General features: G+C 44.5%; 1 protein-coding gene across 1 annotated transcript in view; it reads right to left on the bottom strand.

Annotated features, from left to right (window-relative positions):
• Positions 1-15,957: 15,957 nt before the first annotated feature.
• RALA (RAS like proto-oncogene A) overlaps positions 15,958-25,175 on the bottom strand; it is a 72,793-nt gene continuing 63,575 nt past the window's right edge. Inside the window, exons 4-5 of the mRNA XM_032874955.1 lie at positions 21,832-22,006; positions 15,958-16,143 (exon numbers count right to left, since the gene is read on the bottom strand). Of these exons, the coding sequence (XP_032730846.1) occupies positions 16,021-16,143; positions 21,832-22,006 (298 nt within the window). The 3' untranslated portion in view covers positions 15,958-16,020. The remainder of the gene's footprint in view (positions 16,144-21,831; positions 22,007-25,175) is intronic.

Here is a 25,175-nt window from a genome sequence, read left to right as displayed (position 1 = left end):
CCTTTGGCTCCGGTCATGGTCTCAGGGTTCTGGGAGGTTCAGAGACCCCTCATCGAGCTCTCTGCTCAGCGGGGAGCCTGCTTCCCTCTCTCTCTGCCTACTTGTGATCTCTGTCTGTCAAATAAATAAATAAAATCTTTTAAAAAAAACTGTAGCAATGAAGAAATCATCATTTCTCAGAAGAGAGAGCATTCCAAGTTTGGAAAATTCTATCTAATCTTAAATTTTTTATCTTGAAATAATTATAGGCTGTCAGGATACTGCACAATTAGTACAGAGTCCTGTGTCCCCTTCACCTCTCTCCCCCAACCAGTGACATCTTATCTGGGGGTAAGACAGTTTCAAAACCAGGCGATTGACATTGGCACAAGAGTGTTCTATTTCCTTTGCCTTTGGAGACATGTCTTGAAAGAAGTTGCTGTGGCTGATGTTGAAGAGGTTACTACTGCCTATGTTGTCCCCTAAGATTTTGATAGATTCCTGCCTCATGTTGAGGTCTTTCATCTATTTCGAGTTTATCTTTGTGTATGGTGTAAGAGACTGGTCAAGTTTCATTCTTCTACACATAGCTGTCCAATTTTCCCAGCACCATTTATTGAAGAGACTGTCTTTTTTCCACTGGGTATTTTTTTTCGGCTTTGTCAAAGATTATTTGACCACAAAAAGCTGCGGGTCCATATCTGGGCTCTCTACTCTGTTCCATTGGTCTATGTGTCTGTTTTTGTGCCAGTACCATGCTGTTTTGGTGATCACAGCTTTGTAGTAAAGCTTGAAATCAGGCAACATGATGCTCCCAGTTTTGGTTTTCTTTTTCAACATTTCCTTAGCAATTAGGGGTCTTTTCTGGTTCCATACAAATTTTAGGATTGTTTGTTTCAACACTTCAAAAAATGCTGGTGGAATTTTGATCGGGATGGCATTGAAAGTATAGATGGCTGTGGGTAGTATAGACATTTTAATGGTGTTTGTTCTTTGGATCCATGAGCATGGAATGCCCTTCCATCTTTTCGTATCTTCTTCAATTTCTTTCATGAGTGTTCTGTAGTTCCTCAAGTTCAGATCCTTTACCTCTTTGGTTAGGTTTAGTTCTTTCAAGACATGTCTCCAAAGACAAAGGAAACAAAAGTGAAAATGAACTTTTGGGACTTCATCAAGATCAAAATCTTCTGCACGGCAAAGGAAACAGTCAACAAAAAAAAAGAGGAAACCCACGGAATGGGAGAAGATATTTGCAAATAACACTACAGACAAAGGGCTGATATCCAAGATTTATAAAAAACTTCTCAAACTCAACACACAAAAAACAAATAATCATGTCAAAAAAATGGGAAGAAGACATGAACAGACACTTCTCCAAAGAAGACATACAAATGGCTAACAGACACATGAGAAAATGTTCATCATCATTAGCCATCAGGGAGATTCAAATCAAAACCACATTGAGATACCACCTTACACTAGTTAGAATGGCCAGAATTAACAAGAGAGTAAACAACATGTGCTGGAGAGGATGTGGAGAAACGGGAACCATCTTATACTGTCGGTGGGAATGCAAGTTGGTACGGCTACTTTGGAGAACAGTGTGGAGATTCCTTAAGAAATTAAAAATAGAGCCTCCCTATGACCCTGCAATTGCACTACTGGGTATCTACCCCAAAGATACTGATGTAGTTAAAAAAAAGAGCTATCTGTACCCCAATGTTCATAGCAGCAAAGGCCACAGTCACCAAACTGTGGAAAGAACCAAGATGCCCTTCAACGGATAAATGGATAAAGAAGATATGGTCCATATATACAATGGAGTATTATGCCTCCACCAAAAAGGATGAATACCCAACTTTTACATCAACATGGATGGGACTGAAGATTATGCTGAGTGAAGTAAGTCAAGCAGAGAGAGTCAATTATCATATAGTTTCACTTACTTGTGGAGCATAAGGAATAAAATGGAAGACATTAGGAGAAGGAAAGGAAAAGTGAGTTGGGGGAATTTGGAGGGGGAGATAAACCATAAGAGACTGTGGATTCTGAGAAACAAACAGGGAGGGGATTGGGAGGTTTGGGTGAGCCTGGTGGTGGGTACTAAGGAGGGCACATATTGCATGGAGCACCGGGTGTGATGCATAAACAATGAATCTTGGAACGCTAAAAAAAAAAAAGAGTGATCTAGGCTACAGGTCTTATTCACACTTCATCTTTTTTGTTGTTGTTGTTTAAGATTTTATTTATTTGTGGGGTGCCTCGGTGGCTCAGTTGTTAAGCGTCTGCTTTTGGCTTAGGTAATGATCCTACGGTCCTGAGATTGAGCCCCGCATCAGGCTCCCTGCTCCGCGGGGAGCCTGCTTCTTCCTCTCCCACTCCCCCTGCTGTGTTCCCTCTCTTGCTGTGTCTCTCTCTGTCCAATAAATAAATAAAATCTTTTATTTTTTTTAAGATTTTATCTATTTATTGGACAGAGAGAGAGAGAGAGATCACAAGGCACAGAGGCAGGCAGAGAGAGGGGGAAGCAGGCTCCCCGATGAAGGCAGAGGCTTAACCCACTGAACCACCCAGGTGCCCCCAATAAAATCTTTTTTAAAGATTTTATTGAGCCTGGGTGGCTCAGTGGGTTAAGCCTCTGCCTTCAGCTCAGGTCATGATCTCAGGGTCCTGGGATTGAGCCCTGCATCGGGCTCTCTGCTCAGCGGGGAGCCTGCTTCCCCCCTTCTCTCTCTGCCTGCCTCTCTGCCTACTTGTGATCTGTCAAATAAATAAATAAAATCTTACAAAAAAAAAGATTTTATTTATTTGTTTGTCAGAGAGAGAGACGAGCAGGGGGAGCTACAGAGGGAGAGGCAGAGGCAGGCTCCTCACTGAGCAGGGTGCCCAGGACCCTGGGATCATGACCTGAGCCAAAGGTAGACTCTTTACCAGCTGAGCCACCCAGGCGTCCCACTTTTCATCACTTTTTAAATTAAAACAAACAAACAAACAAACAAACAAACAAAAAACCTGTATTCATTTGTGTTTGCAAGTTGTACGGATCTGCATAGAAATTCCCGCATTTAAGATATAGATCTGTTTCATCACTGAAACAGAACTCCTTCCTTCTGCTTCTTTGTGTTCACACCCACCCATTTCTAGATGAGAAATGTTCTATAAATGGACTCGTAAAGTATGCAGTCTTCATTTGAAAGGTGACAGCTTGAGGGATATATAACTCACATACCATTCATTTAAAGTGCACAGTTGAGGGGCCTTAATGTAGTAAAAGACGTCAGCAACCATCAGCATAATCAAGTCAGAACGTTTCTGTCACCCCAAAAAGAAACTTTCCACCAGTCCTCACGGGCTTCTGATTTCTCCCCAACCACTGATCTGCTTTCTGTCTGTAGAGAATCGCCTGTTCTGGCCATTTCCTACAAATGAAATCATCTAATATTTATAATCATATCTATTTAGTCTTTTATAGTCTGACTTCTCTCACTGAGGAAGGAGGATGTCATCAAGGTTCATTCCAGCGATAGCAAGAATCAGGACTTTATTACTTTTTTTGTTTAAAGATTTTATTTATTTATTTGAAATAGAATGAGAGAGCCAGAGAGGGGGTAGGGCCAGAGGGAGGAGCAGACTCCCCGCTGAGCAGGGAGCCCAATGCGGGACTTGATTCTGGGACTCCAAGATCATGACCTGAGCCGATCATGACCTAACCAACTGAGCCACCCAGGTGCCCAGGACTTTATTCATTTTTCCTGCTGACTAATAGTCCGTGGAATGGATGTAGCACCTTTGTTTCTCCATTTATCCATTGTTTCCACTTTGGTCTACAATGAATTGATTGAATTGGTTGGCTATTTTATTGATTGAATTGATTGGCTCTTATGAATTGATCAATTGTTTCTACTCGTGGCTATTATGAATAATGCTACTAGGAAAATTTACATACAAGCTTCTGTGTGGATCTAGGTTTTTATTTTTTTTAGGTTGTACCTAGGCATGGATTGCCAGATTTTATGGTAACTCTATGTGTAACCTTTTCGGGAACTGCTAAGGAAGGATAGTTGGAGGAAAGGCAGGCAAGAACCAGGAACCCCTGCCCTAAGAGGAAACCATCCTTAAAAGGATTTGACACCACCCCGGAAGGAGCCCTCCACCCTTTCCCAGGTGATAGATGAGAAAAACCTGACTGGATGCGCGTGAATGATAAATCAGATTAAAACAGCCTGCCCACAAGCCCATAAAACCCCCTAGACTTAGAAAATCCAGAGGCAACCAACCGGGGTTCCCTCCCTCTTCTGGAGGTTTGCATTATCGCTCAATAAATGGTGCTTTGCTGCCCACCACTCTTTGTCTGGTCTATCTCCTCATTCTTCAGAGCTGCTCGACCATGAACCCTGGACACTACAGGGAAGGGAATCCTGTAACACTGCCCAGCTGTTCCCCAAGCAGCTGTGCTAGCTCATGTTCTCACCAGTGGTGGACGAGGGTTCCCGTCTCTCCACATCCCCACCTGTGATTGTCTGTCTTTTTGATTCCAGCCATCTTGGGGAGTGAGGAGTAGGATCTCATTGTGGTTTATCAAAAAAGATTTTATTTTTATTTATTTATTTTTTAAGGATTTTCTTTATTGATTTGGGAGAAAGAGCGAGAGAGCACAAGCAAGGAGGAGAGGGAGAAGGGGGCTCCCCACGGAGCAGGGAGCCTAGTGTGGGGCTTGATCCCAGAACGCTGAAGGCAGATGCTTAACCAACTGAGCCCCCAGATGCCCCTAAAGATTTTATTTTTAAGGAACCTTTACTCCCAACATCAGGCTCGAACTCACAACCTTGAGATCAAGAGTCACACACTCCACCTACTGAGCCAGCCAGGCACCCCTCACTGTGGTTTTGATTTGACTTTTTCTAATGGCTAGAGACATTGACCATCTTTTCATATGCTCTATGGCCTTTTGCATATCTTCTTTGGAAAAAATGTCTACTTGAATCCTTTGTCCATTTTTAAATTGGGTTATTTATCTTCCTATTGTTTTAAGAGTTTTCTCATATAATCTAGATACAAGTCCCTTAGATTTATGGTTTGCAAATATTTTCTTCCATTCTTTATGCTTCCTTCATGGTATTCTTTTGAAGCACAAATGACTTTAATTTTGATGAAGTCCAATTTATCTATATATGTTTCTTTTGTTGTTTTTGTCTTTTTTTAAAAGATTTTATTTATTTATTTGAATGAGAGAGAGCATGAGAGAGAGCATGAGCAGTAGGGAGGGGTAGAGGGAGAGGAAGAAGCAGGCTCCCCTCTGAGCAGGCAGCCCGACTCTGGGCTCCATCCCAGGACCCCAGGATCATGCCCTAAACCAAAGGCAGACGCTTAACCAACTGAGCCACCCAGGTGCTCCTTCCTTAGGATTTTCTATATACAAAATCATGTTGTCTGCAAATGGAGAGGGTTTTTTAGCATGCATTTTTATTTGTTATTTTTATTTATTTTTAAAGTTTTATTTATTTGAGAGAGAGAGCATGCATGTACGTGGAGGGTGGCGTGGCGGGGGGAGAGGCAGAGGGAGAGGGAGAGAGAGAATCTCAAGCAGACTCTGTGCTGCCCGCAGAGCCCGTCACGGGGCTGGATCTCCTGATGCTGAGATCACGACCTGAGCTGAAACCAAGAGTGGGACACTTAACTGACTGTGCCACCCAGGTGCCTGTGTTTTTTAAAATAGACTTTAGGGGTGTCTGGGTGGCTCAGTGGGTTAAGGCCTCTGCCTTCGGCTCAGGTCGTGATCCCAGGATCCTGGGATTGAGCCCCGAATCGGGCTCCCTGCTCAGCAGGGAGCCTGCTTCTCTTCCCCCTTGGCCTGCCTCTCTGCCTACTTATTATCTCTGTCTGTCAGATAAATAAATAAAATCTTTTAAAAAAATAAAGTCTACTTTTTAAAAAAAGATTTTATTTATTTATCTGAGAGAGAGAGAGAATGAGAGAGCAAACATGAGAGGGTGAAGGTCAGAGGGAGAAGCAGACCCCCTGCTGAGCAGGGGACCCCCCCCACCCCACCGCCCCATGTGAGATTCCATCTGGGGACTCCAGGATCATGACCTGAACTGAAGAAAGTTGCTCAACCAACTAAGCCATTTTTAGATCAGTTTTACGTTCACACCAAAATTAAGAGACATGTACTCCCTGCCCCTACACATGTGTAGCTTCCTTCATTATCAACATCCCCCATAGGAGTGTGGGGCACATTTATTACAATTGGTGAACCTATACAGACACATTGTTATCACCAAGAATCCATCATTTACATTAGGTGTACATCCTGGCATTGCACATTCTCTGGACTTGAACAAATGTATAATGACATGTAACCATCATTATGGTATCACATGGAATATTTTCACGGCCCTAAAAATCCTCTGTGCTCTGCCTCCTCTCTAAACCCTGGCAACCACCCATCTTTTAACTATTTCCATAATTTTGCCTTTTCTGGAGTGTTATTTAGTTGGAGTTATACAATATGGTGTCTTTTCAGGCTCGCTTCTTTCCCTTAGTGGTATGCACTTAATTCTTCAGAATTGAACAACATTCCATGATTAGATGTACCACGATTTATTTATCCATTCCCCTACCAAAGGACATCATGGTTGCTTCCATGTTTCCGCAATTAAAAATAAAGCTGCTATAAACATCCAAGTTCAGGTTTTTGTGTAGATGTAAGTTTTCAGCTTCTTTGGGTGAATACCTAGGAACACAATTGTTGGACTGTATGGCGAGAATATGTTTAGTTTTCTAAGAACCACCTCGCTGTCCTGCTAAGGGGCTGTTCCATTTCGCATTCCCACCAGCAACAAATGCGGGTTCTTCTTCTCCACATCATCACCAGCATTTGGTGTTGTAAGTGTTTTGGATCTTGGCCATTCTGATAGTGGGTAGTGGGATCTCGGTTGTTCTAATCTGCGTGTCCTCAATGACTGAGGATGTGCAGCCTCTTGTCGTATGATTATTTGCTAGCCTGTGTCCTCTTTGATGAAGTATCTGTTAAGGTCTTCGGCCCATTTTTAAATTGAGTTGTTTTCTTATTGTTGAATTTAAAGTGTTCTTTGCATATTTTTGGATAACGGTTCTTTCAACAGATGTGTCTTCTGCAAATATTTTCTCCCAGTCTGTGACTTGTCTTTTCATTATCTTGACAGTGTCTTTAATTTGCATTTTTCTAGCGGTTAATGATGCGGAACATCTTTTCATGTGTTTATTTGCCAGCGAGTGTAATACCTGTTTATGCCTTTTGTCTGTTTCTTAGAGTTTGCTTATCACTGTGGAGTTTTGAGAGTTCTTTGTAAATTCTTGATATAAGGCCTTTGTTGGGTATGTGTACTTGTATACTTAAAAAAATTAGTTTTGATCATGTAAGTAGTACATGAATGTATTTCTCTCTCTCTCTCTCTCTTTTTTTTAAATAGGCTTCATGCTCAACACAGGGTTTGAACTCATGATCCTGAAATCAAGATCTGAGCTGAGATCAAGAGTCAGCTACTTGGTGACCAGACACCTGGTTGGCTCAGTCAATTAAACGTCGGCCTTCGGCTCAATTCATGATCCTGGAGTCCTGGGATCGAGTCCCCCATCTGGCTCCCTGCTCAGCAGTGAGTCTGCTTCTCCCTCTGCCTGCCACTCCCTGTGCTTGCGCACTCTCTCTCTGACAAATAAATAAATAAAATCTTAAAGAAAAGAGGAGATCCTCAACAAATTGAGCCACTCAGATGCCCTACATGGATGTGTTCTTTATTTAAAAATAGTAAAGTAAGTTTGATAAAGTTTCAACCCCCAAATCCGTTCCTTCCCCACAATCCCCCCAGGGATAACCATCAAAATGTATTTGAGGTATAGCACCTAGATTTTTAAAAATACTTTTCTCAAGACACACAAACTCACAGTGTATATAGTGCTGTTTTGTATATGGGTTTTACAAAAAACTTGTACTGTTTATATTGCAGTGCAAGATACATTTTTTGAATGAGGGATATTTTTTTCTATTTTTATTTTTTTTTAAAGATTTTATTTATTTATTTGACAGACAGAGATCACAAGTAGGCAGAGAGACAGGCAGAGAGAGAGAGGGAAGCAGGCTCCCCGCTAAGCAGGGAGCCCGACGCGGGGCTGGATCCCACAACTCTGAGATCATGACCTGAGTTGAAATCAAGAGTTGGACACTCAACTGACAGAGCCATCCAGGCACCCTGTGCTTTTTTTTTTTTTTTTTTTTAAAGATTTTATTTATTTATTTGACAGAGAGATCACAAGCAGGCAGAGAGGCAGGCAGAGAGAGAGGAGGAGGCAGGCTCCCTGCTGAGCAGAGAGCCCGATTCGGGGCTCGATCCCAGGATTCTGAGATCATAACCTGAGCCGAAGGCAGCGGCTTAACCCACTGAGCCACCCAGGCGCCCCATACACCCTGTGCTTTTTATATTTTAATAGATCCTGCCAAACCACCTTCCAAGATGTTTCCCCACACCTTGGCCGAGAACCACATGCCTTTTGAATGTCAGACCCTCTATTTCGTATGTCGATCGCCTACCAGCTGCCAAGATGGGGGCTGTCTGAGGGCGAAGAGGAGTGGGATTCAGACACGTGGCCGGTGAGGGGAGGCGGGGAGCTCACACCGGATGGTGCCTTCTCTGCCATGGGGCTGTGCCCACATGCTTTCAGCTCAACTCTGTTAGGAACTGTCATCAACTGGAGGGGACAGTGGAGACATGAAGACTAAGTCCAGTGCGGATTCGGGGTTAGAACGTGAAACAGAAAGAGTGGGGACACGGGTGGTATCCCATGAAGTCCGTAGTTAACTGTTGTGTACCAATGTTAATTATGCCTTGTGACAAGTGTGACTGGGCTCTGCTGGGAGAAGGATATACAGGAATGCTCTGTCCAATCTTGGCAACTGGACTGTAAATCTAAAATTATTGTAACACAAAATTTGTAAAATAAAAGACTTGAACATGCAATAAAATATATGATGTGTATACCGTATTTGGATCCCACCAGAAACAAACAAACAAACAAAAAAGAGAGTTGGTGGGAGAAAACAGCAAAAATTTGAATATAGACTGGGTATTAGACAGTATTAAGGGATTACTATTAATTTTGTTAGCATGTTTGATGAATAAAAATCATCTTTACCTATTGAAGGTTCATGCTGAAGTATTCACAGGTGAAATGATGTAATAGCTGGAATTTTTAAAAAAATATTCAGAAACAACGGGGGTGCTTGGAGCGTGCGACTCTTGGTCTCGGAGTCGTGAGTGTGAGCCCCATGTTGGGTGTAGATATTACTTAAAGAAGTAAATAAAACAAAAATGGACACATCCTTTAAAAAAAAAAGTTAAAATATTCACAAACAAAAGAGGAGTACGGGGCGCCTGGGTGGCTCAGTGGGTTAAGCCTCTGACTTCAGGTTGGGTCATGATCCCAGGGTCCTGGGATAGAGCCCCACATGGGCTCTCTGCTCAGCGGGGAGCCTGCTTCCCTCTCTCTCTCTCTGCCTGCCTCTCTGCCAACTTGTGATCTCTGTCAAATAAATAAATAAAATCTTTAAAAACAAAAACAAAAACAAAAACAAAAGAGAAGTACTTAAGGGTAAAGTGATATAATTTCTTGGGGTTACTTTAAAATATTCCAGAAAGAAAAATGTAGTTGGCAAAATGTTGCTGCTTAGTGAACCTGGATGGACCATACAGGGTGTGGGTGAGTGTCTGTCCTACTTTTCTCTCTACTCTTATGAATGACGAAGTTTTTCCATAATAAAAAGTTAAATAGACAACGCTGGTCCATGGATAGGAGTGACTCGGTGACCCCCTCCCCCCTAACTTTTTCTTCCCACGGGACTTTTCCACGCTTCGATAGCACTTCCTCTGTTGTTTGACGCCGTCCATAGAACCTGTCTCCTCTCTCGTCTGAAGGCTCCTTGCGGCTGTTTTATCTGTGCGGCAACATCATCCAGTCCTCCTTGGGGAGCCTTGCTATGTACCAGACCCTGTGCTGCCCTGGGGGATGGGCTGGTAGGGAAAAGCAACATTGTTGCTAACTGATTGAATTTATAGTCCACTCTGGATCAGATCCTTGGGTCCTGGCACTGAATCGCTTGGCTCTCTGTTTCTGTTGTCCTGACTGCTTCTCTGACTTTAACTCTGACCTTTCCGCCTCCAGCATATAAATCTTGTGATTACCCTGGGTCCACCGATATAATCCGGATGATCCCCCATCTCAAGATCCTTACTTCATCACGCCTGCAAAGCCCCTTTTGCCACATAAGGTAGTAACATATTCGCAAATTCTGGGGGCAAGGACAGAGACATCTTTGAGGGGGTGTTTTTGAGCCGACTCCATCTTATTTTTTTGAGTTCTGTGTTTATCCTGAAAAAGACTTGCGAAACCATCTCAGTGAATGAGATGGTTTAAGCCAAGGGAGGACCCAATCAGGTCCGCCCTTTGCCCTGATTGTTGTATCCAGAACGGACTGGGTGGGGGTTAGGAGGGGAGCAAGGGCAGGGTAAGGTGGGAAACTAGGAGGCTGTCGGGTGAAATCCTTTAGTCTGGATGAGAATGGAGGTGGTAAAGATGGAGAAGAATGAAGAATTGTGTTTGATAAATGAATGAATGAATGAATGAACGAACAGTCACTTTTGGAACAAGAGGAACTTGCTTCCCCGCTGTGAGGTTTCCACTCTGAAAGCACAGTGTGCTGCTGAGACGGGCAGCCCTTGACCATCACAGCACGGCCTTCCAAGGCCCATGTGGTTGAATGTTGCACAGACGCGGTTTTTATTAAGAACGGAGGCCAGGCACAGTTAGAACCTTCCTCTGCATTAAAAAGCATATGCCCTCTAATAAAAATAGTGTATTCTCTGGGCCCTCTTTGCAATCATCCCCGGAGGTAGGCAGTGACTGCCTGTTTTACAATCAAGAACCTGGGGTCTGTGGGAGCTCCTCAAGGCCACAGAGAAGTCACGGAGGCCAGACGAGTCAGCTCACCGGGTTCTGGGAGGCTGGGTCTCTCTCGAGCCGTCTCCAGGTCAGGCAGCCTCGACATCACCCCCAAGCTGGAAAGGGGAAGGAACTTTGATGCCAAGACTGCACACCTGATTCTGGTTCTTACCTGACTCGTGGGATCTTGGGCAACGCCCTCCCCCTGCCGGCCTGTAAACCCGATGAAATGGTGGTTACGGCCCTTTCTAAGCCACCTTCTAGGACTCTGCTCTTTCCACCGCCATCAGACGTCCTTTGCCAAGGTCAGTCTGCAGACAATTCGGGGGGCTGCAGCCTGAAATTCCTTGCCCTTGCTCCGCAGAGGCCCCAGGGATGTCAGCTTTCAATCTCTCCGCTCCTTTCCCTTCCAGTCAACAGACCCTTGTGTGTGGAACGCTCTGCCCTTAGGAGCATTTCCTGAGGGAGTGCGGGGGCTGGAAGCACCTGAACACGCCGGCTGTTGGGTTTCGTCGGGGCTTTGGATAAAAGCCGTCTTGTTCTTCTATCAGATCAGCCCCCAGCCCCGGCCGCCCCCCAGGAGCGGTGTTCTGCGGAGACTGAGACTACGGATGGCCCGGACTCCCCAGTCCCCACACCGGCAGCCCCCAGGCCTCTGTCCGCAGCAGCTGTGTGCAGGGCTGCTGGAGCGCAGGGCCAGGACGTTACTCTGCAGCCAGGAGACTCTGGATGAAACTGCCGGCCATCCCCGAGGAAGGCTGCTCCTTCCCGAGGTTCCGGAAAAAGCACAGTGAGGCCTGAGTCCAGGGTGGAGCACTGCACAAAGCTTTCCCTCCGGGCACTTGGCCTTTCTCTTACCAACCAGGCTGTCCACACACGGGGCCTCTTCGCCTCCGGCTCCCAGCCAGGCCATCAGCGCTGAAGCGGCTGCCGCCACCGTGGGGACACCTGGGGCGCATCCCACCTTGGTACAGGCTACCCAACAATTCGTTCTTGTCTCCACTCTGCTCCTCCTGCGCTGTGCAGCCTCGAAAGGCATGGGGACCCCCTGCTGTGCTTCCTTTGCTAGCCTTGTGGCCCTGGGCGAGTTACTGTTCCTTCATCCGCAAAATAGGGGTTAGTGGCACCTGCCTCGCAGGATGAAGGTTAAATTTAACTACATGTACACAATATCTGGCACATAAGATGCACTGTTTGCTATTATTATTATTTTTAAGTAGGTTCCCTACCCAGTGCAGGGCTCAAACTCACGAACCTGAGATCAAGACCTGAGCGGAGATCGAGTCTGACGCTCACAGACGGAGTCGCCACTCAGGTGCCCCTTCTTAGGATTGTTTTACATGTTGGCAGTCATAAGAAATAGGGAAGTGGTCCAGCCTAGAGTAAGTAGACCTAATTTTTTTTTTTTTAATACTTACCCTCTTTCTGCATAGGGTACAGAGGTCCTTTCTTCAGTGTGACTCCCTAATCGCCCCAACCCGTTTGTCCTTTCCCTGTTCTATTCCCAGCAGCGCCCACAAACATGGACTGAAAAGGAAAGGCACGAACGAAGGCCTCTAGTGACCGGCCACTCTTGCAGTTGGCTGAAGGAGACTTACAACACTGGATTCAATCAAAAGGGTTATTTTGAAAACTTTGCAGGAACTTTTGGTAAATGGTTTGACAGTTTTACTCTAATGGTGGTAACATAAGGTTGCCAAGTATTAACTTTTATGGCCCTGTCGCACAATTTTGAGACATGGCATTCTGATTTAGTTTAAGACTGGAACTTACTCTAACCTTTGTTGGTATGTAATATTTTATTTATTTATTTATTTCTTTGACAGACAGATCACAAGTAGACAGGCAGGCAGAGAGAGAGAGAGAGAGAGAGAGAGAAGGAAGCAGGCTCCCTGCTGAGCAGAGAGCCCGATGCGGGACTCGATCCCAGGACCCTGAGATCATGACCCGAGCTGAAGGCAGCGGCTTAACCCACTGAGCCACCCAGGCGCCCCGTTGGTATGTAATATTTAATAGCACACCCCATATTGGTGTTAAAAACAGGTCCAGGGACTCAGTTGCTCAAGCGTTCGACTCCTGGTTTCAGCTCAAGTCATGATCTCGGGTCATGGGATTGAGCCCCAGGTTGGGCTCCATGCTCAGTGGAGGTCCCCTTCTCTCCCTCTGCAACCCCCTCCATCCCCGCTCATGCACCCTCTCCCCGCCAAATAAATAAAATCTTTTAAAAAAATGGGTCCAGAGAGGTTAAAACTATGCCAACTATAACTCAGATGTGCTCATTCTGGCACTGTTGATGAATTAAGAAATTAAAAAAATCAACTGGCTTTTGAAAAGGTAGTGCTCAGTCAAAATTGGGCCAGATCGTTCCTAACCCCCAGGCTCTTTAATAGTTACCACCACCATTTCCCACCAGACATCCGATGTGAGGGAGAATGAACGGCCTGAGGCTCGTGAAATGGTAGCAGCGTGGTGACTCCTGCCACAATTTGGAAATTAAATGATCTGTGGGGATCATTCTGATTAGAACATGGATATAAAGCCATCCCCTGATCACTCTGGACATCAGCGGTACTCAGAAAGTACTGCACACAATGTGACTTTCATGACCACATAAGGGAATCTTCCTTGTAATTATGCTCATGGGCTTCTCCCACCGAGCACCGAGGCTACGGTCGCTGAGGGAATCTGGTGTTACCCAAAAGCAAGCCCTAAACTGAGAGTTCAAGAGATTTAGTGTTTTTGGTTTTTTTTTTTTAAGGTTTTCTTTCTTTATTTGACAGAGAAAGCGCACAAGTAGGGGGAGCAGCAGGCTACCCGCTGAGCAGGGAGCCGGACATGGGGCTCGAACCCTGGGATCATGACCCAAGCCAAAGGCAGATGCTTAACCGACTAAGCACCCAGGTGCCTGGAGATTTAGCGGTTTTATTTATTTATATATTTTTAAAGATTTTATTTATTTTAGAGAGAGCGAAAGCGATCACAGAGAGGCAGAGGGAGAGGCCGACTCGCTGTGGAGCGGCCTGCCCGCGACGCGTGGCTCGATCCCAAGACCGCGAGCTCATGACCCATGCGGAAGGTAGACGCTCAACCGAATGAGCCACCCAGGTGCCCTGAGATTTAGCGGTTTTAAAATCTCCTGTAAAGCTGCCCAGGTTGGTAAGTCTGAATGTTACATATTACATATATACATAAAGTAAACATCAAGTAACACCACAAGCATTTAAAAAAAGGAAGTTTATTGGTCTTTAAATGGCTCAATTTTGCAAATAAACCAATCGGGTAGTGGCATCAGCCTAAGACATGTGATGCATCTTTGTCAGTTGGCTTCATAGCACCTCAGTACCCAGGAGAGGAAAGGTCTAAAGCAAAGTCACAATGTTAGTGGTTAGGACCCCTGGTTAGATGAGACTGCAGTGAGTACACACGGAGATCGCTGGGCCCGCGGGGCGGCTGTCACACGGGTAACTTTAATTCTGCACATGGCATAGCCTATGAAAAATACGAAATGAAAGATGTACATCTCCAACCCTTTAAGGACAAATATTTAACAGGACAAGCCAGATGGAGTATCTAAAGAGCTGAGTTCCTAAAAAGCCTATTTTTGTTAACTTTACGTACACACCTGTTACCTGGAATGCCTGAACACATCTTGGACTTGTTGAAATTAGGACTGAGCCAAAAGAAAGACGAACTTTGTTGAATCAACTCTCTTAGACCCATTCCGAAGAAGAAAAGAAAACTCTGGACAGCAGTGTATTTCCTGTTGAAATTATGTTCCCAGATAGCATGCTAGATTTCTTCCAGGGGACGCACCACACAACGGTGACACAAGCTCATGTCTGGCCTGCGTTTGCCACACACGCTTCCTGCACTACACTCGGGTTGGTGTTAACGTCAGGACAATGTGGCTCTGGTGTTCTTCGTGATGACTCCTGAAAACTCTCCCAGAGCCCAGCTGTCACCTCCTGAGCCTGGCTGGCCAGCACGCGCGCCTTCCCCAAGTGTTCCAGGGCAAAATGCACTAACGACGTTCTTCCCGTGCCCTGCTCCAGAGAGACCAACAACAACTTAACACATGCTCACCACTTGCAGCAAGGGATTTCCAGGGACCGGCATTTTAAAGAAAAAGAGGGATCACTGAAACGTGACTGCGCTGAATCCTCACGGCCTCAAGGTATCTTACAAGCATATGCTGGCCCTTTTTTGCAAACTACCTTACAGTTAGTCCAAAGTAATCGAGGTGCTCTGGAACCTTACTTTCAAGAACCAGAGTATGGCACACATTGTAAATTTGGACAGATCCTAGCAGACGGTTATTTTTTTACGAATCTTCTATACAAAAGTTGTACTCCACACCAGGCAAATTTTCTCTCACCAGGACACGTGGGGCGATGGGCCCACGGCACCAGTGAGGACACACCCAGGATGATGTCACCGGGTATTTTTCGGTTTCTAAATTAAGGCATATTCAAAAATTTCCATGTACAAGTTTACACCACTTTTCCACGTTAATCACCAGGTAATTAATGCAGGTTCACAGATGAATCACTCTCAATTGAACTATATGCAACAATCATGCCAACAACTTTTCTTCTATATTTTGCATAACAATGGTTTAAAAAAGTGGTACAGTTTAACTACCATGTTCACAATTGTCATTTTTCAAGGCAGTAGAAGACCAAGACATTTTAAAATGATATAAAATTTAAGCTTTATAATAAACCAGAGGAAGTAGCCTTTCCTCCCTTCCCCCCCACCCCATCTCAGCTCTATCAGTTCCAGAAAGACTGCCCTCGAAACACAAGCCCACACGCTACGTTCAGGACCGCAATAAATGTAGGCAATTATGAAAGAAGTTGAACTTTGCTTCTTGGTGAAGCCACATTAATTTCTTTTTTTTTTTTTTTTTAAGTGAATTTGACTTTCAGTGCAGTTCCAATTCATGCTTTTAGTGATACATAACAATTTCCAAATTGTTAAAGTAATTTCAGTCAATTGAGCCTTCGATGGCAATGCTTATAAATTATATTTATTAGTATGGTCAAGATAAGAAAGGAGTTTGGGCTTTGATTATAAAATGCAGCATCTTTCTCTGATTCTCTTGGCTAAACTTTTCCTCTTCTTTTTTCCATTCTTTTCTTTGCTGTCTTCCATCTTTCTGGCTCGAATTTCCCTCATCAGATCAAAAAATACCTGGAAAGAAGAAAAGAGGGTACATAAAGCCAACAGATAACATGAGCTTGGTACTTCTTGGAACCACAGCAGTAAGCCCTGGGAATGAACTAAGAGTAACTACTTAAGTGCTCTTGTTTAGGGAGTACAGGGAGAAGATAGCATAAAACCAAAGTCTCCTTCTCCAGGTATACTGAGAAAGCTGGGACATTTTCTGAGTTACACTTTTCGGTACAATTGTTCACATAATATAACCTAATCTTCTCATCCCAATTTTTAAGATAAAGAAGATAATAACCTATAGATGACGACAGCTCCAAAGATAAAGATGATAATAGCACTATAGATGACGTGGATTCTGTTTATACAATAATGAATGTATTTCACCAATTCATATTTAAAGGTAATTTATGTTTAATACAATTTATATTTAATAACTTGTTTTCAGCTCTGTTTTGAGAAACAAAGCTGAAGAAAATGAGTGCTTCCTTTATCATTCTGATACCAGGTACTAAGAAAACAATTTTCTTTGTGGCAACATACTTGAGATTTTATCAATTCTGTCTCCTATCCAGAAACTGGCAAATGAGAGCTATTAGCACAATAACTAAAAAATTAGTAGAACAACTCAAAAGTTAAATATTGCTGACAAATGCCGGAGGGCAGACAGACAAGGGTCTAAAAGGACACGGGCTCACATCGTACGTAAGTAGTTTCAAGTATGCGTATGATGACTAGATGAAAAAATTTCAGGGTCTACACTCTAAAATTCTGAATTAAAAACAGTTATTACTTTGGTTTTGTTTATTTTTCTCATAAGCATGAAATAAGAAGTGACACCACACTGACATATTAAGAACTCAGCTGAATATAAAGATTTCAAAACTTCTAGTTGGCCTGTGCATTGCGAAGGTGCAAAGTAAACAAATGTATGTTACGCAGTGGCCGGCGCGCCTCTAGCTCTCTGAAGGAAAGGCTAACTGGAAAGGCGAGGTGCTGTAACGCTCAGGCAGAGGGCTACCTGCAGGAGTTATGTGGGTTTGCCTGCATTTGAAACAGAAACAATGAAAGAATAAACCAAACACTGCTATTATTTTCAGGACGAAGGGAACAGGGGGCACAGAACAGTGAGGCATCTGTGAATATAGTCATGGTACAACTTCTACTTTGGAACGGTAAATGTTTTTCATATTAAAAAATGGAATTAAACACAAAAAAGCAGCTGCCGAAAACTGAAAATCAAACTAAAACACTTTAAGGTGAGCTACACAGAGAGTTGGTGACGTAATCATACAGAGGAGAGAATTCAAGAGACTTTAAAACACGGCATAGAGAATATACATCTCAGAACAGCAGCTAAGAATAAACATTTAAAAAACCTCAACAAATAAAAAAACAAGACAGCTCTTGAACTTCACTTTGTAACTGAGCTGTTCACAGCAACGGCGGCATTGCTGACTTGGAACAATCTTGTACAACGGGTTGCAGGACACTGCAAGAGAGCAATCACGCTAATGATTAGTGTGATAAGGTAAGGAACCAAGGAACCAAGGCTCCAAGACTTCCAGTGTAAGAGAGAAGATACGAACATAAAGTCAAAGAAGCAGAAAGTCCTGAATGCTAAAACTGAATTAGAAGTAACAGTATGCTCTCGTGATTTGTTTTCTTTACTCCGTATTTCCCGGCACTTCAAGGAAGGCCACGAAGCAACGACAAGGCAACAGCGGTGAGCACATTCGTCCTCAGGCTATGGCTGCTAAATACCATTGCGCCCAGGGGAACGTGTTCCTTAGATAAATGGCTGATCCCCGATCTGGAGTAAGAAACAGAATGTGACTCAGAAAGCAAGGAAGCTATTAAAAAAAAAAGGCAAGGAAGTGATTAGAGACTAATGGCTTACGTCAAATGGACACAGGACCAACACACAAAGGGGTGCAAGTGGTTAGAACAGGGAAAAACCGAGCAGAGAAAACCCACAGAGAATTCAGGAGACTGAAAGAGGTGACACAGACGCCAGAGGTCTTTGCCCCCACTTGATGCACCTCGGCTTCCCTGGGGTGATTTCGGAACACCTGCCCTTCGAGTCTACAGCTGGCCCGCCGAGACAGGAAGCTTCCAAACTAGCTGCAAGTAACATCAGAGGACACCCCTGCAGCCTTCTGATGCAGATATATCACTATGGAATGCACTCCAGAAGGTGGTTTAATTTTTTTTTTTAAGTAAGTTCTATGCCTGGCACTTGATCTTACGACCCTGAAATCAAGACCTGAGTGAAAGTCAAGAGGTGGACGCTCAACCAATTGTGCCACCCAGGTGCCCCGTTATAAAATTCAGAAAGCAAACTACAGAAATGCATGATCTACACACACAGAAATACCACACATGTGTGGGTGTGTGTGTGTGTACACACATATATACATACATTATGTATACACTGTATATATATACTATATGTACATTATGTATGTATATACACATAAATATACTATATATGCACTGTAAAAATCCTACGTATACAGGGGAAACACAAACACAAGTCTTCCCTTAGATTCTATAGACTGGTCTTTAAATGTGGATAAACATCTGGAAAGACGTCCAAGTTAGCAGTGGTTACCTCACAGGAAGGAGAGTGAAGTGGAATCTGGGTGAGGAGTGACTCCCTTTTTCTCCTTACAACAAATTTTTCTTTATACAATAAGCATATGTCCATGTTTTTAATGAAAAAAAAATTAAAAACACAGTACATTTGTACTAAAATTCTCTCCCAAACATAGACTTGGCTCTCTTCATGTAATAAATCATCCTCTCCATTTTGACATCTACTTGCTCAACCTCTTCCCATTCCTTCAAGATGTTCCTTAAAAATTAGGAGCAACCTTGGAGTTACGCTTCAAGAGTGAAAGCGTTCAGCCAGAAGGCCGCTAACGAGGTCATGAGGACGAACCAGCACCCAGCGAGTCCGTGAGCAGGACTGCCAGGTGTCTTCTGTGACAGGCGTGGCCTCTGTGACGGGCAAGGCCCCTGCTCGACCACTCAGATGGTCATGAAGCTTTTCACAGAGTGGATTCAAAATCTGCCTCTTCGAAACTTCTTTGCAATGGTCTGTGTGGAAGCCAGAGGAGGGCACGGCATGAGCCCTTACTGTCTTGTAGGGGAGCTAGGATTTGTTTCCTGTGACAAAACAAGATACTTCCCAATATAATAGAAGGAGACAGTGTTAACACGCACGACCCCAGGAAACCTGTATGTGGCTCCACAGAGGGTGACATACATCTGGGGGATACCTCAGGGGCTCCAACCATCGTGTGGAGTAGAAGAGCGAGATGACGTGGGCTCCAGAGCCGGCCACACCCAGGGCGAGCAGCTGCCATCACAGGCCTTCCGAACTCGACTCAGGTATGTAATCTCTCCACATCTCAGTTTCCTCATCTCAAAAGTGAGCATGAAAAGAGTGCTTCTGCTTTACTGGGTTAAAGATGCATGGCTAGTGCTGGCCACAGTGCCTGCGTCTTATAAACACAACTATGAGCTCTTTTAACTACTAACATTATTTCCTCAGCAAGAAACCAAGTATCACCTAATTCTAGAAACTGAGTAAGTTGCAGCAAGTTACTTCTACGTAGCCACTGAGGTGTTTTATGCGGCACGGCACGCACACCGCTCGGTGTAGCAGCACACGCAGCGAGAGCAGTTAGACAGAACTTCTACCCTGGTGTACAAGCCGCCACATTTCATCTCGTTTTGCTTTGGAGAGGTGACCGTTGACTACAGACCACATGTTCCCACACCGGCCACAGCAATACTCCCCGCTTTCTTCGGGCATCTTGCCACTCTCCATCAAGAGGTGGAGTCGATTTCCCTCCCTTCTGACCTGGGCTGGGACTCTGGGACTACTCTGGCCAAGAGAACGGAGTCGAAATTAAGTCTGTGTAACTTCCGTGGCCAGGCCAGAGAAGGTGATGTGGTTTCTGCCTGGTTCTTCCTCTCTTGTGACACTGGCCCTTGGCACTTACCCTGCCTCCCTGCCGGAAGAAAGCCTGAAGTAGGACACCTGGAAGAGGTCACATGGTGAGGAACCGAGGCGTCCCTGGACAACAGCCAGCATGGACTGGCTGAATCAGACATGTGCGAATGCTGTTTAGAACCTAAGCCGAGCCGCTTCCCGTTTCCGGACCTCAAGCTTTTCAGCGCAGAGGCACCATCTCCCCTGTGAGCTGTCCAGATTCTTGGCCCAGAGATTAAAGGAGCACAAGAAATGGTTGTTTTCACCCGTAAATTTTGGGGGTACAGTCTGTGTTACACAGCCAGAGTAAGCCCTATCCCTTGACCTTTCTTTCTTTGACAATACAAGCATATGGCAAAAAAATTCACGCCAGCAGATGACAGCACAGGGATTATTAGAATGACAGCTCTGTGGCTTGGATGGTTACTGGTCACCTCCTCTCCCAGGTTTAGATAGGTTTTAGAGTGTGCTCTATAGCCTGCTCAAGACATCAATTAGGAGGAACCCCAAAACACACATAATGATAATATCCAATGTTGCCTCTCAAAACTCCAAACACATTGAACTTTAAGACATATTTTCATTACCAGTTTAAATACATTTGCTGTAGCTTTAGAGAAAACTGGTATACGAAGTAGAAATCTTGTAACACTCATTTTGTACAGGTATCTTGGGCCTATGGGAATCTGACCAACGTGGCCAAAAAAACCCAATTGGCTTAAGACAGTATAATGACATTGTCATCAGGCCCACAGAAACTGAACAGAACGAATCCCTAATTTTTTTTTTTAACTTAATGATTTCTGGATCGGTGTTATAAATCTACAGGCACAAGCAGACCAGTTCACTAAAACTTGAGGCCACCTAGAAGCGGTGTTACTTGAAGTATGGTCCCCTGGGCCACAGTCTGCACTGCAGGGGAGCTTAGTGGAAATGCAAATTCTCAGGTTCAACCCACAGCAAAGGAATCAAAATCTCTGGGGGTCAGACCCAGGAATCTGTGTTCATGAAGTTTCACAGACGATTCTGCCCATTAGAGTGCAAGAGGCACTCGGCAGAGCCTCGATGCTTGGCGTCGGGCAAAGGCCCCACATGGGGGCTCAGGGAGCCCATGCCTTGGCCCAGCGGACGGCCCCCCGAACACTGAAGATGTGGGTCTCCGGCAGCAGGATGAAATAATGCACCTGGGCCGGCCCCTAGAAAGTACCCTGGACTCAGGGAAGGGCCACCTGAACAAAGGAGGAAGATACAGAAGAGGGCAGAGAGGAGAAAAGGGGTTGAGGGTGGGGAGCGCAGGTGCAGTAAAAGACTTCAAAGTCCTCTGGCCTGCGGCTCCTTTGTCTTGGGAGCGAACCTACGTGGGGCCGGGCGGGTGTCAGCTCAGAGGACTTACGCCATGCCGTCTACACTGCCCAGCCCATCATGATAAGAAAAAAGAAAAATTTAAAAAGGGCAGGGATTCAGGTTAGAAATCCCATCAGCGCTAGAAAAAAAGTGGTGTCTCGTCTTTCAGTGTCTCTTGGGAACCCGAGGACAAGGTGAAGTAAGAAATTCTAACGGGCCGGGCTCGAGCACTCAGGATGAGAACCCGCACAGGCTGCTACATCACTGTCTGCAAGTGTCACAAATCTCCAGACACAATGGAGCGGAGTTAGAGTGGATCGACTTGTCAACACGGCGCAGCCATAAGCAGGGCCGCCCTTTACCTTGTCGACATTAGCTCGAGTTTTAGCAGATGTTTCCACATAGTTGACATTCCACTGGTCGGCTCTGGTTTTTGCCTCTTCTACGGAAACCTGCCTTTTATCTTCTAAATCTGATTTGTTACCGACCAGCAGAAATGGAACGTTCTCATCTTCTTTTACTCTTAAAATCTGCTCCCTGGATAAGAGGAAATGAGAAAGAAATATTAATATTAGCCCCGTGTCTGACCAACAAAACAACAACCAGCTGCAATGAGCCTTTATTCACAGGATTCTTTACAGTAACCATGAGCTCATTCATTGCATGATGGGAAATGAGCATCATATCCTCCTTATTTTATCATTAATCACTTGCATTACATACTCCCTTCTTGGATGAAGGAAAGATACACCAGAGAAGGGAGTATAAAATGGCAGTGGAGGTACAAAATGGAAGTGTCAGAAGCAACTTCCTCCTTTTCCTGCTTTTTTTAAAAATAAACTTTTACGAGAAGGGTGGTTTTAGATGTGCAGAGAAGTTGTGAAGACAGTACAGAGTTCCCGTACTCTCTACACCCAGTGTCCCCTACTGGTAACATCTTAAGCTGGTGTGTGCATTTATCACAACTAATAAGCCAATCTTGATCCGTCTTTATTAACTGAAGTCCAAATTTTATTCAGATGTTCTTCGTTTTTACCTAATGTCCTTTTCCTGTCCCAGGATTCTGTCCAGGATCCCACGCGACATTTAGTCATCAACTCTCCTTAGAGTGGCTCAAACAGTTCCCAGGCTTGCCTTGTTTTTGATGACCCTGACAGTTCTGAGGCTTGCTGGTCAGCTCATCTATAGAAAATCTCTCAACAGGGATTTGTCTGATGTTTTTCTCGTGTGATTAAACTGGGGTCATGGGATTTGGGGAGGAGGACCACGGAGGGAGAGAGTGCCATTCTTATTACCTCATATCAATGGTCCCACTAAATGTTTTTAAAAGCCCCGCCTAGGCCAGACATCTCTTGAGTATAGATTTTGTGTTCAGAGAGAAGTTATATGCCATCACCAATTTTATTTTTATTTTTTTTAGTTTTTTTTATTTATTTGACAGACAGAGATCACAAGCAGGCAGAGAGGCAGGCAGAGAGAGAGGAGGGGAAGCAGGCTCCCCGCTGAGCAGAGAGCCCGATGCGGGGCTCGATCCCAAGACCCTGGGATCATGACCTGAGCCCAAGGCAGAGACTTTAACCCACTGAGCCACCCAGGTGCCCCGCCATCACCAATTTTAAAGGTATGATGGCTCTCTGTTCCTCCTAATCACGTGCCTCTAAGCAATGAGTACTTCTCTGCCCCGGTCTCCTCGTGTATAAAATGAGGCTAACAACAGAACAGTTGCTCGGAGGATGAAACGTAAAGTGATTACAATTGGGTCTGACATACAGGAAATGTTCAACAAATGCAAGCTATTCTTAATGATTACTAGTACTCTACTGGAGAAAGAAGTTTTCTTCTAAAATCATCATTCTCTTGCTACCCTTCTGATGCCTCTCCTTTGAAACAAAGAGACACTGAAACTACAGGAACGATATTTTAGACTAAAAGAAAATGAGAAAATTAAAGGGGTGATTAGAATGGCAGGTCAGCTGAGGACAAAGACTTTGCAGGGATCTATCATGATGTTTGAGATGGAACGGGAATCTTTGCCAATCTTAATCTCAGATTTGTCTACCCTGTGCTTCCTCGGCAGTGTCGCCTGAATACCACTGCCACCACCACCACCACCACCACCACCACAGTGAGCCATTTACTGAGTGTTCCCCATGGGCCACGGGCTTTCAGTGCCACTAACTGCACACAATACGTTACGCACTGCAGAGAAAAAGCCGCTGCCACTTACAACTGTAGGCTGTCCTCCTACAGGACATGGCCCCGATTTTGAGAGATGATAAAATGCAAAAAATCTGTGTCTTCGAGTCTATGAAATTCGCTAGTATCTAGTGCATGTTGTTGATGCTCAGAGCTGCCTGGTGTGTGGTGAGCGCTGCGTGAGTACTAGACAGGGTTACTTTTAGTATTCCTTCATTCACCTGATTGTCGATGTCTTCAACACCCGAGCAGGCTCTGTGTATGCGGGCAGCTCTCTGGACCCTAATTCCTAGTTTCTAGCATGAACGGATTATGGACTACACAGTCACCTCCATCTTTCGGGGATCTGTACTTACCTTAACCACCCCACTGAGGAAAGAACGAGGTCACTGGGGCATAGTAACTTGGGGACACATGCTGAGCTGTACAGGACTGGAGGGCTGGATGTTTCCCACCGCACAAGCAACCTCTTGCAAGGAGCGAATCCACGCTCGCCATTACTACTGTCACATTTCTGATGTGCTTGTGAAGAGGATACTGGCTAGCCATCATCTTTTTCCCGTAACAACAAATGTGCTGGTACCTTCTTAGCCAGCTTCCTTTGTGATCTACAGTCTCAACTAAGATGTTCACAACAACAGACTTACCACCTGTCTCACTAACCGGTAGAGACCGACACTGGTTTTCAGGACTCTGGTACTTCTGGTCATATGTGTATATGTATATATAGTCATTAGTTTATTTCTTAATAAACACCTACTAAGGGACTCTGAGTCCCTCAGAAGACCAACAGAGAAAGTGCAGTGATAGCATTAATCAGTGCTATCAGAAACGTGGCCATGGAAAGCCTGGACTTAACTGGGTTCAGGGGTGAGAGGACAACATTCTTAAGTTAATTAATTGGTTTGAATGAGCTACTTTCCTGGATGTCAGAGAAAGGCAATGTTATGTCTACAATCTTCAGACACATTTTATTTTAAATAGAGTGTTAGAGGCTGTTACAGAATTTTGGAATAGCAAAGTACCTTCACAAACTGGTCCAATTTCTTCATTTTTGACATAAGAAAAGTGAGAATCAAAAAAAAAAAAAAAAAGAGAGAGAGAGAAAGAGAGTTTCCTAACACTTCTATCAAATGTTTACTGAGCAGGCCCTGTATGATACATGCCAGGAACCGTGCCAAATACGGGCACTAGGGATACTTGGAGAGGTGAGAAATGGGTCCTGCTCTCAAGAGTTTTCCACTCCTCAGGAAAAACACAGGCACATCAAGCTGACTCTGGAGAGCGTAGTAAGTGTGCCAGCGGCACTGTCGCAAGCACTTTACCACATACAAAACTCCTACCTTAGAGAAGCCAATAAAGTTAATTTTATAAATAAATCAGCATTTTATTTCTTTATTTATTTAGGAGTGAGAGGGAGTACAAGCAGGGGGAGCAGCAGGCAGAGGGAGAAGCAAGTTCCCGACGAGCAGGGAGCCCGATTGCAGGGCTCGATCCCAGGACCCTGGGA

This window comes from Lontra canadensis, unplaced genomic scaffold, assembly GCF_010015895.1.
Source record: "Lontra canadensis isolate GAN:19392208 unplaced genomic scaffold, GSC_riverotter_1.0 scaffold54, whole genome shotgun sequence".
Lineage (NCBI taxonomy): Eukaryota > Metazoa > Chordata > Mammalia > Carnivora > Mustelidae > Lontra > Lontra canadensis.
The sequence above is the reverse complement of the archived record's forward strand: the minus strand, read 5'-3'. Positions and strand labels throughout refer to the sequence as shown.